This window comes from Coenobita brevimanus, chromosome 6 (assembly GCF_032717465.1).
Source record: "Coenobita brevimanus isolate Jiangsu-jjx chromosome 6, ASM3271746v2, whole genome shotgun sequence".
NCBI classification, from domain to species: Eukaryota; Metazoa; Arthropoda; class Malacostraca; order Decapoda; family Coenobitidae; genus Coenobita; species Coenobita brevimanus.
In genome coordinates, this window is record NC_136959.1 from 67115992 (window position 1) to 67135826 (window position 19835).

Below are 19835 nucleotides of genomic sequence, written 5' to 3' on the forward strand. Positions count from 1 at the left end.
CATGCTGCTTGCATGATTGTGCATTGGCACATACACACACACAATCCCCTACATTTGTAGTCCAACTTTCAATCCTACCCACACAGTCCTTGAGCCACCTGATACATACTCTCTTATATTCTCCTTCCATCTGTTAGTCACAACAATACACACTCCTTTTGCCCTCTCATTCTCACCTACTCCTGTTCATATACCCCATCCATACTCCCATTCTCTCACTGTCACCTTGCCATTTAGTTTCAGTTAATCCACGTACATCCACTTTCGCACCCTCAAGCACCTGGACAATCTCTCTCTCTTTCACCTCATCATTTGCACCCCATACATTCCATGTAGCTATCCATATCATGTCCTTTGTTCAGTCCTTAGTCATCACCTTTAGGTCAGTCCTTGTCCGAGGCTTCTTGTTCGTATTTTTATTTAGTTGATTTTCCGGGGAGGGGCACTAACCCTCCTGCAACCCACTTATTGTCGCGTAGGGAACACGTGTTGGTTGGTTATAAGGTTACTACCCAGCGTTGTAAATGCTTTCCTAGTTTACAGGAAATAATTTGGCTTGCCACACAGTGTAGAGCAACCCTAAAAACGGTGTACCTGTACACTAAGTGGGTGGATGATGGACACCCCCACCAGCATGATACCTGTAGTATTATATAGTATTATGATACCCACTCTAATGTATGGAAGCGAAGCTTGGACCTTGTTGGAAGAACACAGGTCAAAAGTGAGTGCAGTGGAAATGAGTTATATGAGAAGAGCATGTAGAGTCACGAGGAAAGAGGGAGATTGATAAATGGGAAATGAAGGAGCTTTGTGGATGTGGATGTGATTGAAAGTGTTAGGGGAAATACATTGAGGTGGTTTGGCCATGTGGGGAGGATGGAGAATGAGAGACTAATGAAGAGAGTGTATGTTAGTGAAATGGAAGGGGGGGGAGGATTGGGGAGACCAATCTCTCATGATGGGATTAGATCAAGAGTGCAATTGAATTATCTGTAAATGAGACCACATTTTTATTTTATTTTGTGCGCTTTTCCCAGGTCAACAATGGGATGGAGAGGGCAGACGCCTGCTGTTGTAGCAGTGCTTCTAGTCAGTGCTTTGGTTCTGTGTGGAGTAGGTGCTGAGGATGATGCTGAAGCATCTATAATAGAGGAACCAGTGGTAAGTTAGTCCTTTGTTTTGTTTAATATAATCCTAGGTTGAATTTGTATGATTAACTTTATTCTCAGATACTGTAACTGTACATGATATATGCTAATTTTTCAGAGGAGTTATAAGCCCTTCTCATTTAAATATCTGTAACCAGTAACAGGCCATACACAGTTCAACAGAAAATTCTTGGGTGTATACAGTATTACATTTGTAGTTGTAGGTGCAGATAAACTACCTTAGTGCTTTAATGAAATACAATCATTTATGCCCACTGTAAAATTGCGTGAGTTGGAAAACAATCAGAAATGCATTTGCATGTGTGCAGTGCAAGATATGGTATTGTGCATGTTATTGCTTAGGCCTTCAGCTGCCTTCTTGCTACTTGGCAACAGGAGTCTTAAATGACTAACTTACAAAATACAAGTACTTTTTACTATGTCTAAAGAAGCCTCCCTCACCTCCACTTTTTTTTTTTTTTTTTTTTTTTTTTTTTTTTTTTACAGCTTAAGTACAATATGGTGGACTCAAATGATGATACAGTAGCTCTTAATAATGGCATTGGATAAAAGGAAACTTTATCAGCACTTATAGCCAAAACTGTAAAATAGAAAGAAAGAAAGAAAAAAAAAAAGAACGTGGAGAACTGCCCTAATGGTCATCACCCAACCCTCCTGAGGTACCACCTTAGATATGGGTTGCAATCATAAGTGTCAAATGTGCTGCTTGTAGAATATCCTACACAACTTAAACCACATAATAGAGCGCTGCACAATACATGTCACATTAAGAACCAGACATACCAGTGGCATAGGGAACCCATGGGACAGCTGCATAGGGACAGTTCCTTACCTGTGGTTAATGGATCTGCTGGACTAGGCAGATGGGTTGAGCAGCAAATACTGCAGAATATACCCAAGAACTTTAAAGTATGCATATCGTATGATTGGGTAGTGAAACCTAGGTGGGTGGGACTTATATCACCTTGGGAAAGTAAATGAATAGTAGTTTTATATCAGAGTGTAAAGGTTATATCCTGGTCTGTGTAAGTACCTGCAATATTTGCAGTTCTTTCTGAACAGATATTTTTGGCTATATGCTAATAAATTAAAACCCATGATTTCTATATACAGTAGAACCTCTTTAGCCTGGACTGTTTGGGGGAAAGGGTTGTCCAGATCTGCCAATTGTCCAAACTATCAGGGTGATCTCCAGCCCATACCAAAAACAGTTTCTGCACACTATATTTGTTCATTAATTTTATATATATATATATATATATATATATATAATATACTGTATATAGGAACCTCTGTGGTACAGTGGTAAAGTGTGCGTTTCGTACAATGAAGAATGAGGGTTCGCGCCCCGCCAGGGTAACAAACTTTGGGAGCGTTCTTCTGGCCACGCACTGCTTTGGCGGACATAAGGGGTGCTGTGGTTGAACCAGTGTCATTCATTTTTCATTCATCATCCAATCCTACACTGCCCCATGAGGAGCGTAGGAGCCCGGGGTTAAGCAAGTTGGTCCAGACATTTAAGATGAGAGCGACCAGCCTCACTCATCCCTGAGTGGCATTACATGAGCAATCAACTCCAACCACCCATTGGATATAAACTTTCATCGGCATAATCCGATTGGCATGCAATAATTACTCAGTAAACCACCAGGCGCCAAAATTTGGTTATATGGTTACCACCCAGAGTAGTAAATGGTTTCCTGGTGCACAGGAAACCATTTGGCTTGTCACTCAGTGTAGAGTCACCCACAGGCAGAAGGAAGAGGAAAGAATGACGGAAAGAAAGACAGAAGTGGGAGTGTAAAGTTACCCGTAGGCAGAAGGACAAGGAAAGAATGAAGTAAAGGAAGACAGAAGAGGATGGAAGGAAAGAAGGATGGAGGAGAGGAAAGGGCAGACACCCGACAGCAGCACTACATCGAGTGAGTGGATGGTGAGCGCCCCCACCTACCACAAATATATATATATATATATATATATAATATATATATATATATATATATATATATATATATATATATATATATATATATATATATATATATATATATATATATATATATATATATATATATATATATATATATATATATATATATATATATATATATATATACTGTGTGTCTGTGTGTGTGTTTATAAAATTAGCACTTTTTTACTCTCCTTTTTAGGTGGAGGAAGAGGAAGTGGAGGTGGTATATGTAACGCCCAAAGCCATTGATGGTGTTCATCTAATGGAAACATTTGATGATATGACAGCATTTGAGAAGACATGGATAATTTCAAAGGCCAAGAAGGAAGGTGTGGATGAAGACATTGCAAAATATGATGGTCAGTATTGTGTTCATACCTGTGGAAACAAGTGCTTCTCTGCGGCAGTATGGTGAGTGAGGGATGGTGTGAAGATTGAGATTTCAAAGGCTGTTCAGCTTTGGGATAATAGGTTTCTAGACTTCGATCCATATTCACTTGTCTTTCAAGGTAATGCAAGCAAAACCTAATTAGCAGCTGGGTTGCACTGATGAAAACCAGATTTGTAAATTGATAAATCACTTGAGTCAAGAGTAAGGATGGAGGTTTGGAGGGTGAAGTGCTTGAAAGGGTACAGCAGGGAAGAAAGGTTGCTGGTTCCTTGAAAGCAGTGATACGAAACAGGGAAGTGAGCATGGAAGTGAAAAAGTTACTACATGACAGTATTGTGATACCAACTCTAACGTATGGAAGTGAAGCTTGGACGTTGTTGGAAGGACACAAGTCAAGAGTGAGAGCAGTGAAAATGAGTTAATTAAGAGGAGCCTGTGGAGTCACACGGAGAGACAGGCTGACAAATGAGGATATAAAGGAGAGTTGTGGTGTGGATGTGGATGTGATAGGAAGCGTTATGAGGAATACACTGAGGTGGTTTGGCCATGTGGAGGGGATGGAGGGTGAAAGACTGACGAAGAGAGTGTATGTGAGTGAGGTGGAGGAGGGAAGAGGGAGGGGGAGGCCGAGGATGAGATGGAGGGATGGGGTGGAGAGATATATGAGAGAGGGGGGTGTGAGTTGGGAGCAGGGCAGTGAAATGGCGGGGGACAGGGCGACGTGGAGGCGATTTGTTTGTGGCCACCCCGAACGGGATTGAGGCGTCTGGCAATAGATAGATAGATAGACTAGAGGGGATACTCAAGTGGGCCCAATGAGGATACATCAGGAGACCAGCCAGGGTTACCCTATGACTACTTAACCTTACCCAAATACAAATACTGTATTTGCATTTCACCTTTATTCGTTTGCTTAAGAATTCCTAGGCTATTTAATATAATTCACAGTACTAATCCAGTTAGCTTTGTTAATCATAATTGTAGAACAGTCACACAGCTGCTCAGGCAGTTCACCTTAACCAAATCATGTAGTACTGAGCTTAAATTTTCCCACTTTAGTGTACCCACATTTCACTGATTTATTTTCACCTAGAAACTCCAAAATTGTTGACTATCATTCTCATTAGTTATTCACTGATGTTAGCATAATGACGATGGTCACGCAGCAAACAGTCACAATGTTTACCTAGTAGGTGAAAAAATAACACTCAGGGGATACTTAGCCTAGTTAATCTTTCCCCACCATGACAATAGTTATACCAGGACAGGGCACTCTTATTCAGGGAGAGCATACAAAAAATTGAGGATCAGCATACCAGGATAGCATTATCCAGAATATTGTATACTGTATTACATTCTACATGTATAGGCAATGTGCCAATATTTTTGTCACAAAATTATAATGTAATGTAGTTATGAGTATTGGAAGATGTGTAGGATGTCGTACAGTAAAACCTTGATATAACGGACTTCAGTAGACTGGAATTCGCTTTTATCGGACTCAAGGAGCTACCGGACTAAATTCATATGTATCGGAAAAGGTCCAATAAAATCTGAAGCAGTTCAGACTGCCTGACCACTTCAGCTATGTTCACTACAATAAGGTAAATAAAAGATGTGTTTATCAGTGTACAGTACAGTATTATTATATATATATTATACCATCTGATTGAAGTAAGGAAGTTATAACACAGTACAGTGCCACAATGGTAGTCAAAACAGTTTACAAACCGTTAATTCTATCTGGATTTATGTCTGATATATCAAAAAAAAGTCCGGATGAGGAGGGGGAAGTCCGGATGTCGCTTTTATCGGAACTTCTCATTTTTCGGAATGGTTTGGGCCCCAATTAGACCATTATAGTGAGGTCTGACTGTATTTTCAGTCGATTAAGTACTGGGACTTGTTCCTTTGGGTATGTATGTGTTTAGTCGTGAACACTTAATATTTCTAACATTACATCATATACCCTTAAAATTTAAGATATGTGGTTAGATCATGTGCCAGTGTAAGGGAAAATGGACACCCCTGCCTTGCATAGCCCTGGGTCACTCTTGGACAAGGTGTCACACACTTCAGATTGCCTAAAATGTGGTAGATGGATGATGACCATTGTCCCAGAAGCTACTATCATCGGAGTAGTGTGGAGCCAAGGCTGAGTTGCTGGCCTTGCGCAACTCTCTCAGGCAGGGAATTCTGACACATTTACCTAGGCTAGTAGTCAAAGTCCAGACTAGGGTTACTATGCATCTCCTTTACACAGCTTGCCCTCATGGGAGCTGTGCCTCCTCTGTTTTCCCAGCACATCTCCAAATGGAAGGACCTTGTTCCAACCTTGGCAATGTGGTGTCTGTAACAGGAGGACGACTGCTTGCTTGTGGTCAATAGGTTTGCGTGTCCAGACCAAGTGGGGTAGAGCAACAACAACCCCAAATGTTACTATGGAATTCACTAGGGATAGGCACCACTTTTTTTAGCTGGATAGTGAAATTACCAAGCCATAAGTTTATGTGAAGTTCTTCAATAAAGTAAAAACAAATTCAGGTAGCTGTGGTTGAGGTGGGTCCAATATTTGAAAACTTGGTTAATAATCACTAATGATGCTGTTTGATGGTTCGTTACTCTTAGACTTTTGTCTTTCTTGATCCAACTTTGATCCATTTAGGTGGGAAGTGGAGTCAGGATGGTAAAACTGTGAAAAACACTTACAAGGCTAATTCCCACTCAAATAAATGGAGTGGGTAAAATCTAAAAACAAGAAATAGCACAAAATTAATTTCGGTATTGCCCACTGTAAGTGCCCACATGATCATTCACAGAGGCTCCACCTTACAAGAAAACCATCTGTACGGTACCTTGGCTTTAGTATAGCACAGTTATGATTCACAATACATGCTAGAGGTAAGTACCAGTTTCACTGACTTGCATCATTGCAGTTTGACATTTTTACAGTAATTACTGTAAGTTTCTTAGTGTATAGTGGTAGGTGGGGATGCTCACCATCCACTCACTCGATGTAGTGCTGCTCTTGGGTGACTTCCCTTTCCCCTCATTCTTCTTTCTTTCCTTCTGTCCGCTTCTGCCTTTCTTTCCTTCATACTTTCCTTTTCCATATGCCTACAGGCAACTCTACACTTTCCCTTCTGTCTTTCTTTCCTTCATTCTTTCCTCTTCCTTCTGCCTATGGGTAACTCTACACTGAGTGACAAGCCAAATGGTTTCCTGTACACCAGGAAACCATTTTCTACGCAGGGTGGTAACCTTATAACCAGATTATGGTGCGTGGTGGTTTAGTGAGTAATTAAGGTGCTCCAATTGGATTGAGCCTGTGTAGGTTTATATCCAAGGGGTGGTTGGGGTTTATTGCTCATGTAATGCCACTCAGGGATGAGTGAGGCAGGTCACTCGCATCTTAAATGTCAGGACCAACTTGCCTAGCCCCGGGTTCCTACGCTGCTCATGGGGCGACATAGGATTGGGTGATGGATGGATGTGTGTGTGTGTGTGTGTATATATATATATATATATATACAGTAATCACTCCAATATCCGGATCAATAGAGCCATCAGTAGGTTCGGATATTGGTTTTGTCCGGATATTGGGCCCCAGCTTATGGACTTGTACTTACGGACCATAACACAGAGAAACACCTATACAACTCCCTCCGGACATGCATAGCACCTATTTAACACCCAAATCACACCAATAAGGCACATAAATGACTGAAATAAATGCAATAGACACATAAAATGTGGGTTTAGAAGTATGTTCATACATTAATAAACATTCTGGTACTTATGGACTCTAACCGAACCTAACCTAACCGAACCTAACCGAACTCTGAAAAACACATTCCTACTGCACATGCATGAGGTAAGTTTAGTATGGAAAGAAGTACAGTATGAAACTTTCTGGTAAGTATAGTATGGGAAAAAATACAATATGAAACATTCTGGTAAATATAGTATGGAAAATAGTACAACATGAAACATTTTGGCTACTTACAGCAAGTCCCTGGCCACCTCGATGAATAACCGCCTCCTCTCGGACTCTGACAGTAAGAACGATTTCCTGAAGCACTTGCACTACACTCTTCCTGAAGTCTTGCACTGAACTTAGTCACTAACACACAGAAGTCCGTTCTTTTCACAGTGTTCACTTTAGTCCAAATAATGTTCCATTAAATTTAAGTGTTGCACATTAACTTTTCCCAAGCCATGGCGAAGAGCATAGGTCTTGTCGCGGTGAGAGACAGGCGGGAAGTGGGGAGGATGCAGCGGCGCTCTATCGGACGTCGGAGGAATGACGAACCAAAACAATGCTCTCACGCGGCGCGCGCGGCAAGTTCAAATTACGGACGGCAAAAAATCGATTTTTTTTCCAATTTTTTTGGATTTTCGGACCATTTTGGGAATGTTTGATCCCAGGACGATAAGGTTCGGTTAGTGGGGATGTTCGGTTATTGGGCGTCCGGATATTAGAGGGATTACTGTATATATATATATATATATATATATATACTGTATATATGTACAGTATATAGATTGATAGATATTGATTGGAATGTTTCTTTACCGTCTCATTTGCCAGGTCGCTGGGTGGTGGAGGCTGCTGAGAAGATGCCACTGGTAGGAGATCAAGGTCTCGTTCTCAAGTCGAAGGCCAAGCATGCTGCCATCTCTGTGCCTCTCGAAAAACCTTTTGTGTTTGACAAGAAGCCCTTTGTTGTTCAGTATGAAGTAAATCTTCAAAGCGGCCAGGAATGTGGTGGAGCTTACATTAAGGTGAGATTGTATACAAATTCCATAAGGGAGCATATGTCATAATACCGTATTTGTTGTATTAACATTCACTCGATGTAGTGCTGCTCTCGGGTGTCTGCCCTTTCCTCTCCTTCCTTCTTTCCTTTCTTCTTTTTCTGCCATTTTCCTTCATTCTTTCCTCTTCCTTCTGTCTGCGAGTGACAACACTGAGTGACAAGCCAAATGGTTTCCTGTACACCAGGAAACCAGTTACTTTGCCGGGTGGTACCTTATAACCAAATTATGGCACCTAGTGGTTTAGTGGGTAATTAAGGTGCTCCAATTGGATTGAGCTAGTGCAGGTGTGTATCCAAGGGGTGGTTGGAATTTATTGCTCACATAATGCCACTCGGGGATGTATGAGGCTGATCACTCTCATCTTAAATGTCAGGACCAACTTGCCTAGCCCCAGGCATCTACACTCCTCATGGGGCACCATAGGATTAGATGATGGATGGATGGAATTCTGTACTACCCTTGAGTACAAAAATATTAAGTGACAAGCCAAATGGTTTCCTGTACACCAGGAAACCATTTACAACGCTGGGTGGCAACCATATAACCAAATTTTGGTGCCTGGTGGTTTAGTGGGTAATTATTGTGCTCCAATCAGATTGAGCCGGTGAAGGTTTATATCCAAGGGGTGGTTGGGGTTGATTGCTCATGTAATGCCACTCAGGGATGAGTGAGGCTGGTCACTATCATCTTAAATGTCAGGACCAACTTGCCTAGCCCTGGGTTCCTACGCTCCTCTGCGGGGCGACATAGGATTGGATGATGATGATGACGATGATGATGATGTATTCACCCCCTACAGTTGCTGAGTGCCCAAGATGGGGGAATGAACCTGAAGCAGTTCAATGACAAGACACCCTACACTGTTATGTTTGGCCCAGACAAATGTGGCAATGACTTCAAGCTGCACTTCATCTTCAGACATGTCAACCCTATCACTGGAGAAATAGAAGAAAAGCATGCAAAAGTTAGTACAATTGAATGGAGTTTTATTAGCCTTGATGCCTTAATACAGGGGTGGGGAACGTCCGGCCTCCGGGCTATATAGGGCCCCCAAGATCATTTGATCAGGCCTGCGAGGCAATTTATAATTACAATTTCATATATATATATATATAATATATATATATATATACATACATATATATATATATATATATATATATATATATAATATATATCTATAGATACATACATATATATATATATATATATATATATATATATATATATATATATATATATTGCGCAGTTGACCCTTGTGCGGTGTGATGCGGTGAGGATCTGTCCGTTCTCCCCTTTGGGGCTAAGATGCGAATGAATGTGTTTGAATGGATGAGTAAATGGAGAGTGAGTCGTCCTGTCTCAGCTACCTCCCTTTCCTTGGGGGAAGCAGCCTAGGTATATAGATAGATAGATAGATATATACATACATACATATAATACATACATACATATATATATATATATTTTTTTTTCGTTTTTCGTTTTTAAAGGCTCCAACATGCTTGCATGTGTCGGCCTTGGTCACCTAATGGCGGCTCTCCACGCTGCACGATCCACTGCAGCCTCCCTGTTCAGTCCCTTAACCTTAAGGTCACACTTAATGACCTCGTCCCATGTCTTTCTCGGTCTACCCCTCATAATCCCACCCCCAATATTAACACTTCTCACCCTCCTCACCCAATTATCATCCCCCATCCTCTCCACATGTCCAAACCACCTCAATCTACCTCTCCTCATCACAACACCAATACACTCCAGTCCCATCCTACCTCTCAACTCTTCCATTGTAAACCCAGCCCCTCCAGGCCTTGGACGCAGGGACGCACTGCACATCCACCTAATCATTGTCATTTCTGTACGCCTGAGCCGGCGCATATCTTCCTCCTTCACTGCCCAGGTCTCACTGCCATACAGCATTACACTCCTAACACATGCTGCATACAAAGACCCCTTAGCACGTAGGGAGAGCCCTCTCAATGTCAGGAGAGGCAAGAGCTCCCTGAACTTCTTCCAACCACTTCTCACCCTAGCCACAGAGCTAGCTCCAGCCCCACCTCCAGCACACAACATGTCTCCCAAATAACAAAACTCTTCCACACACTCAAGAGATTCACCAGCAAGTTCAATCCTTTCACGTCTGACAATCTCCACCTGCTCACCCCGGCACGCCGTACACATAAAATCAGCATTATCTCGCAGTCTACCTCTGATACCACTACATCTCTTATGCACCCATTTATCACACACACCACACAAGATGGAATTACTTCCCACACCCTTGTGGCAAACTGCACATGGCCACTCTCCCTCGTCTTTGACAGTACCACCACCAACCCTAGATATCATCACTTTTGTTTTATCTGCATTTACCCTTAAACCCTTTTGCCCCATACCATCTCTCCACTTCCTAAACCTTTCCTCTGCCTCCCTTTCATTCTCTGCAATCAACACCAAATCATCAGCATACAACAACTCCCACGGGAGTCCGTTTCTAAAGTCACGTGAAAGGGCTTCAAGTACCATGATAAACAACATGGGACTCAAGACTGACCCCTGATGCACACCAACATTCACGGAAAACTCATCACTCAAATCTCCATTCACTCTCACCTGGGTGTGAGCACCCACATACATGGCCATAACCACCCTAACCAGCCACTCCTCCAAGCCAAGCTTTCTCATTGCCCACTTCACCACCTCTCTAGGGACTCTGTCAAAGGCCTTTTCCAAATCAACAAAAACAAAATAAAGATCCCTTCTCCTACCAACATACTGTATTTTTCCTGAAGCTGTCGAACAATGAATATGGCATCAGTGGTCCCCCTACCTGGCATGAACCCGAACTGCATCTTATCAATATTCACTCTTTCTCTAATCATACCTTCTAAAACTCTCTCCATTACCTTCATTATCTGATCTAAAAGCTTTATACCTCTATAATTTCCTCTTTCCAGGGCATCACCCTTCCCTTTATACACATTTACAATTACACTCTTCAGCCAATCATCTGGGACAACACACTCATAAATAATCCTATTTATCAGGTCAGTGACTAAACTCACCCCTATATCGCCTGAGGCCTTCAACATTTCGGCAGTCAACCCAGACACACCTGCTGCCTTCCCCACCCTCATCCTGCCTATTGCCTCACTCACAGTAGCAGTATCAATCAAAGGCCAAGGGCCAGACACTGGATCTGCTGGCTCCAAACCTTCCCTGTCCCAGTCAAACTCCTCATTCAACAACCGGTTATAATGCTCTCTCCATGCATCTTTAATATCCTCACTGTTCACCACTACCCTTCCTTCATCATTCTTCACACACTGCTCACCTATGATATCCCGATTATCCCTCTTCACCTGACTTGCCACCCTAAATATATATTTCCTTTCCCCATGATTTAGGTTAGCAAGTATATATATATATATATATATATATGTTTTGATATACAGGTACTATTTTAAATTTTGTGAAGCTGGCAAATTAGCTTCATAATTAGCAGTGGAAGTTTTAAAGATAAGTTTTCTTTAACTTGGACTAATAGATAAAAAGTGCTAAAGAGGCTACTTAAAATGAGAACCATCTCTACTGGTGGGCTGGAGCTTTTGGATGGTTGTGTGGGCTGTATTTTTATAGAATGTGGTGCTGAGTTTAGAAGGAAGTGTTTAGAAGAAATTCTGTATAGTTCTGTGAAGCCTGTCATTGTTTCTGTTTAATGGAAATTGGTACTGATATATAGTACTTTTGTTGATGGGATGGACCTTTTGTTGCAGCGATGAGTTATTTGCCTCAGGTTTATGTAATCCTTGATTTGGAGTTCTGCTTCTTCATGACTGATTTATATTGTCTTTGCAGTGGTTGTGTAAAAGTAGTAAAAGCTTGTAAAAAATGAAGACACAGTCTGATTGTGTTGTTTAAGACAATGAGAGGTATTGTTATAGATGATTGGGAATGTGTGACATGAATAAGATTAGGTATGAGCACTTGAGGATAGTAAGGATGAAGTTGTTTTGTTTTTGTGATTAGAGGAATAAATAATTGGATTAGTTCATGAGGACTTGGCTGATGCTTAAAATAATAATTAAGGACAAAGAATTTTAAGTCTTGTGCATATCCCCATCTTTATTGCTTTTACCATAGCACTGATCATTGTTCAGTTGTCAGTAACTTGTTAGTATTGGAGTGTTTTCTGGGTGGTAACTAATGTGTGAGCCAAATATCAGTTTTGTCCTTGCTTGCATGTTACATGGATGTGTTGGGTACTGGTTATTTTATAATCCGTTTTATTTTTTTAGCGACCTCGTGACAAGATTGAGGAGCCATTTAAAGACAAGAAGCCCCATCTTTACACCTTAATCATCCACCCGGACAATACCTTCGAGATTATGCTTGATCATGAGGTAAGTTGGGTTGTTTTTACTTTGTAATTGAAGTAGAAGGGAGCACTTCTGGTAGGTGGGAGTATCCACCATCCACTCACTGGGAAGTAGTGCTTCTTTCAGGTCACTATGTACTGATTGATAAACCAAATAATTTCCTAGTGCAGGAAACCATGTACCAGTACTGAATTGGTTGATAAACATAAAACCAAGTGAATATTTGATGGTGATGTGGGTTAGGGCAGTTTCATGTGGATGTGGCCTGCAAAGTCCAAGACATCACTTTGCATCCTTTTGCAACATTTTCTTTGTAATCACAGTATAATTATGTAGACATAATGGTATTATTTTGCAGGTCATTAACTCTGGCAGCCTTCTGGAAGATTTCTCCCCACCAGTCAACCCACCTAAGGAGATTGATGACCCTGAAGATTCCATGCCCGATGACTGGGATGAGCGTGAAAAGATACCTGATCCAGATGCCACCAAACCTGATGATTGGGATGAGGATGCACCATTCAGAATTCCAGATCCTGATGCTGTTAAACCTGCTGGATGGCTTGACAATGAACCTGAAATGGTTCCTGACCCAGGTTCTGTAAAGCCTGATGACTGGTAAGTGTATATGTCAGAGTTGTTAATGCATACTTTACTTTATAATTCCACTTATCCCATTCAGTCCAGTTGCCATATTTTATATTTAATTTTTTCCATCTTCAGACATTCATAAGCAGCTTAGATTTTTTAAAGAGGAGAGGTCAGATATATCTTTAAGTAAACTCCCAACAAGATAGTCACCTCTAAGATGAAAAACATTGATTGGAAGTCATATATATATATATATATATATATATATATGAGGCACCCACCATCCACTCACTCGATGTAATGCAGCTTTGGGTGTCCGCCCTTTCCTCTTTTCTTTCCTTCCTTTTCTGTCTTTCCTTCATTCTTTCCTCTTTCTTCTGCGTACGAGTGACTTTACTCTCCCTCTTCTGTCTTTCTTTCCTTCATTCTTTCCTCTTCCTTCTGCCTGTGGGTAACTGTAAACTGAGTGACGAGCTAAATGGTTTCTTGTACACCAGGAAACCATTTGCTACGCTGGGTGGTAACCATATAACCAAACTATGGCGCCTGGTGGTTTAGCGGGTAATTAAGGTCCTCCAGTTGGATTGAGCATGTTTAGGTTTATGTGCAGGGGGTGGTTGAGGTTTATTGCTCAAATAATGCCACTTAAGGATGAGTGAGGCTGGTCATTCTCATCTCGAATGTAAAGACCAACTTGCATAGCCCAGGGTTCCGACACTCCTTATGGGGCGACATAGGACTAGATGATGGATGGTTGGATATACTGTATAGCTCTGTGGCTAGGGTGAGAAGTGGCTGGAAGAAGTTCAGGGAGCTGTTGCCTCTTCTGACATTGAGAGGGCTCTCCCCACATGCTAAGGGGTCTTTGTATGCAGCATGTGTTAGGAGTGTGATGCTGTATGGTAGTGAGACCTGAGCAATAAAGGAAGAGGATATTCGCAGACTCAGATGTACAGAAATGGCGGTGATTAGGTGGATGTGCAGTGTGTCCCTGCGTGTAAGGCCTGGGGGTGGCTGGGTTTATAATGGAAGAGTTGAGAGGTAGGATGGGACTGGAGTGTATTGGTGTTGTGATGAGGAGAAGTAGATTGAGATGGTTTGGGCATGTGGAGAGGATGGGGGATGATAATTTGGTGCAGAAGGTGAGAAATGTTAATACAGTATTGGGGGGGGGGGTTGCAAGGGGTAGACTGAGAAAGACGTGGGACGAGGTCATTAAGTGTGACCTCAGAGTTAAGGGACTGAACAGGGAGGCTGCCATAGATTGTGCAGCATGGAGAGCCGCCATTAGGTGACCAAGGCTGACACATGCAAGCATGTTGGAGCCTTCAGAAACGAAGGAAGGAAATATATATATATATATATATATATATATTGTGTATGTGTATTTCACTCTCATCTTATGTCAGGACCAACTTGCCTAGGCCTGGGCTTCTACGCTCTTCTTGGGGCAACGTAGGATTGGATGATGGATTGATGGATGTATATGTCTAACAGCTTGAAATGTTCCAACAGGGATGATGAAATGGATGGTGAATGGGAGGCACCATTGATAAACAATCCTGTATGCTCTGAGGCCCCTGGCTGTGGAGAGTGGAAGCCACCCGTCATAGACAACCCCAACTACAAGGGAAAGTGGCGTCCTCCAATGATTGATAATCCCAACTACCGTGGCAAATGGACTCCTCGCAAGATCCCAAATCCTGACTACTTTGAAGATTTGGAGCCCTTCAAGATGACAACTATTGTAAGGATGATAGATGTCTTGATGTATAGGTCTGTCTCCTATGTTATCGACAGGTTTACAGAGGCTTGAGTGTTGCAGCTGCATGAGGAGTGTCAGTGCCAACCTTAACATATGGATGTGAGACTGTGGTGGTGTGGCATGATAATGAAAAGTCAGGAGTAAGAGCAGTGGAGTTGGGACTGCTGAGGAGTGCATGTGGAGTACAGAGAATGGATAGGATACAAAATAATGTGATTCATGAAAGATGTGGAGTGAGGAAGTATGTGGACACCAGAATCGAAGAGAGTGTACTGAGATGGTATGGTCATGTGGAGAGAATGGTGAAAAAGGTATATCTGAGCAAACCTGAAGGAGGGGGGAGGCGAGGTAGGTCAAGAAGATGGGGAGATATGTTGGATGAGTGTGTGAGGAAGAGAGGTTTGGAAGTCAGTGAGGCTAGGGAAATGACAAGAGATCGAGCTGGCTGGATAAACGTTGTGAGGAGAAGTTCGTGATCAGGGATTTGGCACCCCTCTTTAACATGGCAGCGTCCAGATTGACTCTATCGGATAGGTTTATGTGAAGCTATGGATCGTGGTGAATGCTTTTGGCGTGTCCGATAGAGCCAGGATTCCAGGGGCTTGAATGATGAGTGAATGGAAGCTTGGCCCATTGAATTGGGCAGATTTGGGCTGTCTGGACATTGCTACTCCTCACCCTGCCCTAGGGTGGGAAAGGAAGTCCAGATAATGATGATTTATATTCCTAAGATGGCTGTCAGTATGCAATACCATCAATGCTGATTTTCCAGTGGCTGCCTTTATATATATGTATATAGATAGATAGATAATAATAACCCCAGATTAGATTGTTGCATTGCATTGCCAAACATGATTATTCAAAAAGGAAAAAAAAAAATTAAGGCAGTAGTTATTTTTTTCAGCATCAACCAACAGTTTGCAGGGAAACTGAATTTTTCAAACCTCCTGGTACTCCATGCTACAAACAATTTCTGCCAAAACAAGATCCAGCCTGCCTACCCTTCCTCACTCACACAGTAACCTATCTGGTGCTGATGTGTACTAAGTTTTTCATGGAGTTTGTGTCCTCTGTTGGCATGCCAGAGCTTTTGCAGAGACTTATGTTGCTTGCCCTTTTTTGTGATGTGTGTGCACCTGTCTCCCCCTACTACCAAGTGCGTGAGGAACATCTGTCCCTTGAAAAGATGTGGGAGATATTCAGGTGATTTGCATGGTAACACACTATGTTATGGCATCTCCTGTACACCACTAAAAACATGGGAATAATCAGCAAAATCCTTTACAGTATGGTGAGCATGGTATACAGTAGCTACATATTGTATTGTCATCATTTATAAAGACTCCAGCATGCTTGCAAGTGTCAACCATGGTCAACTAATGGCAGCTTTCCATGCTGCTCAGTCTCTGGCATTGTATCCCAAAGGTCACACACATGACCTCGTCCTAGGTCATACCGTACTGTAATACAGTCAGGCATCGTTATACGTTTGTTTGCCCTGCCATAAATACTGTAACAAAGAACTAAAAAGTTAGACCTGTCTTTAGAATAATGATGGAGAAATAATCGCAAATTCACTAGAAGTATGCCTCCCAGTCAGCTGATTGAGCCAAAATCACCACCCCATGTTTACCTTCATTGTGATCGTCTCCCTGTTATTCCATTTTGTGCATGAAAGGCCACTGAAACACTATTGCTATTACTAGATAACAACACAACTGTGTAACAAATAGTGCATTGTGTGATATTAACCCCTAGGTGTTGGATGCCGGTTATATCCATCACGAAATTGGTGTATTGTGGCCACCGGGGGACGGCTAAAACTGCAAGTATTTTCATGCCACAGTTTGAAGTGGCCACCATTTGATCTCATCACCAAAGTGTGGGGATAGCCTCCAGGCACCTGAAGCAAGCACACCTCTGTGACTTTGCCAGGTGTAGGATGATGATTTCTTATGTCTCGTCTGATTCTGTTCCCCGCCTTACGTGGACCCTTGCCTCGTCCACCCCTGCCAAGCCTCTTTCCAAGGAAACTAGGAAAGGGCTAAGTGATAGTGCCATAGGGCATGTCTTGGATGCAACTGTGTCTAGTTTATCTAGGAATGGAAAAGTTATCACATTGAGAACAAAGCGAAAGTCGGTGCTGCACACACACACGCACGAATACAGCCTGCCTCGCCTCCAAAATTATGTATGTTCTTCACGTCCTTACTCATCATCGCGACCAGCTACAGACCTGGGGATGGTTTTATTCACAAGAAGAGTTAGTAAGTAATATGGTTTTTAATTTGTTTCCTTAACTGCTATACTTTCCTAAAGCAACGTGGGAAAAATTGCCCATACTGGGAGAGCGACAGCAGTATAAATAGCCCGGCGCGGAATGGTTAAGTGAAATGATAACTTTCGTTTGTGTGAAATACTTAAACTTGTGACTTGGAAATTGTGTCTGCTGTGCATACATGGCCTGCCAGTCAGCTGATTGAGCCAAGATGACCACCCAGTGTTTGAATTTGTTGTGATCTTCTGCCTTTCATTCCATTTTGTCTGTGAAGGGAAATTGAAACACCATTGCTAATGCCAAATAAGAGTGCAAGTGCATAACAGATAGGGCAGTGTGCTATTTTAATCAAAATGATAACTTCTTTTATATGAAATACTGGAAATTGAGCCTGGCAAGGATGCTGCCCATAGTGGAAAGTGTGGTGCTACTGATGGGTGTCTAGGGCAAGCCTGAAAGGGTAATTTGTTTTTGGATTTTAGGTTATGTCATTAGGTCCCCCCTTCTGGTCCCCATTGAACCCATGTTATATCGACCCTGCTGTACAATAAGTCTTTGTGATGAGTTTTCACTTGATGTAGCCCCATCATGTAGCAGGTCATGACTGTATAGGTGGTCCCCTACTTACAAACAGTCGATATTTGATTTTTTTTACTTTACAAATGTAGAAACCGTACTTTGAAATTTGAATTTTGATCTTTTCCTTGGGCTAGCGATAGGCAGTACGATGCAGTGGCAGCGAGCTAAGTCCCATTCTGCCTGGGCAGTCGTTAGTGTTAACAATCAGTGCTGTACAGTGTTCTCTGTTGCCATCCCCCCCCCCTCCCATATCCTCATTGTCTTTCATGCATCTGACATGTCTATGAAATGCCCATGTCTCTCCTGCTGTTGGTGAGAAGAGGAAAGCAATTACTATCGAGATGAAACTCATTTGCCCAGCATGAAGGCGGCAAGTCCAAAGGTTCAGGGACAATTCCCCCTCAGAAAGATTCTCCATTATTTATTTACATACCATTTTACTTAACAAGTACAGTATACTAGTTTTTGAGTTATATGAGTTTTAATAGTGATGATGGTTCATTGTTTTTATCATATGTAAACTGTGGCATCAAATGATCAGTATTAATGGAAAAAATATAATATTGAAACACGAATCGGGCAATGTACGATAACTTTCACTTCACAGTTTAACATTTGGCTACATACAAGACGTTAGCATTTATTTAATTGTCTGATGAACTTTAAGTTTACAATCGATATACAGTAAAATTATACAAATAGCCTACACATGTTAACGTGTTTATAAACATGTAAGTTTGAGACTCTCAGCCTACTGATGGGGAATCGTCCCGGGCCAAAACCTCCTAGTCTGCTTCACGCATGTTAGTGTAAGCGACCTACTCCACAGTGTTCTGTGTTGCCAGTGTTTATATATATATATATATATATGCATATAAACACACACACACACACACACACACACACACACACACACTTGTATTTGCGTTGTGTTGTGTTCATCCGTCATGTCTATGAAATATCTATCTGTCTCTCATGCTACTGGTGAGAAAAAGAAGGCAGTTACTCTTGATATGAAACTCATTTTAACTGCTGAGTATGAAGGCAGCACACCCTTAATGGCCATCACACATAAACTTCAACACTTCATTGTAAAATAGACTATGTGTTAATGATTTTCCCCAGCTGTAGGCTAATGTAAGTATTCTAAGCACATTTAAGGTAGGCATGGCTAGGCTATGATGTTCATATGGTTAGATGTATTAAATGCATTTTGACTTCAAAAAAATCAGCTTATGAGCAGTTTCTCGGTATGTAGCCTGTTAATCAGCAGGGGGCCACCTGTACTGTATGATTTACTGTATCGTGTATTTTTATTAGCTCCCCCCCCCCCTGCAGTTCAGATAGTCAAGCTGTACAGTAAAGGGCTTTTGCAGGGGTCATAACCCCCATTGAGGGACTGGGGGTTGGTTGTACGACATTGTCCCAAAAAATGCATTCTGACACGGCTTTGGCTGAACTTTTACAGATAATCAGGGTTGTTTATATAGTTTTTGTGCAACTACTTAAGTTAGCATGGTTTTAACCCACCGAGTGCCGGAGCTGTACAGGTACGGCCGTGCCAACATCTGCAGACAGTGCTGGAGCCGTATCTGTACGGTCTGTAATTGCAACCGGCATCAACATGCAAATTTTCAAATTTGGCGGGAGATGACTGGCATGGACAGGCATGCACCCTTCCTGCATGTATATCCATATCCTATATCATCTGTATACCCAACAAGAGTGTTCTTGCCTTGAATAGCATAGTTACCGATGAAGAAACTTAAGATCTCCTACCTCAACTCAATGGGGCTCGGCGGCGGTCGATAAAGTCTATAGGCGTTACTCTTAAAGTTTTCAGCCACCTGCTCAGAGAGAATTGACCTCAAAATTGACCTATGTGGC

The 19835-nt window shown here is 41.9% G+C and overlaps 1 protein-coding gene across 3 annotated transcripts in view; it reads left to right on the forward strand.

The window, feature by feature from the left end:
* The window catches only part of Cnx99A (Calnexin 99A), a 52703-nt gene that overhangs the window by 8548 nt on the left and 24320 nt on the right, over positions 1-19835 (forward strand). For all 3 annotated transcript variants that reach the window (XM_080272857.1, XM_080272858.1, XM_080272859.1), the window contains exons 2-8: positions 1041-1164; positions 3344-3503; positions 8127-8320; positions 9156-9320; positions 12655-12759; positions 13094-13353; positions 14842-15073. In XM_080272857.1, coding sequence (XP_080128983.1) covers positions 1048-1164; positions 3344-3503; positions 8127-8320; positions 9156-9320; positions 12655-12759; positions 13094-13353; positions 14842-15073 — 1233 coding nt within the window. In that variant the 5' untranslated portion in view covers positions 1041-1047. The remainder of the gene's footprint in view (positions 1-1040; positions 1165-3343; positions 3504-8126; positions 8321-9155; positions 9321-12654; positions 12760-13093; positions 13354-14841; positions 15074-19835) is intronic.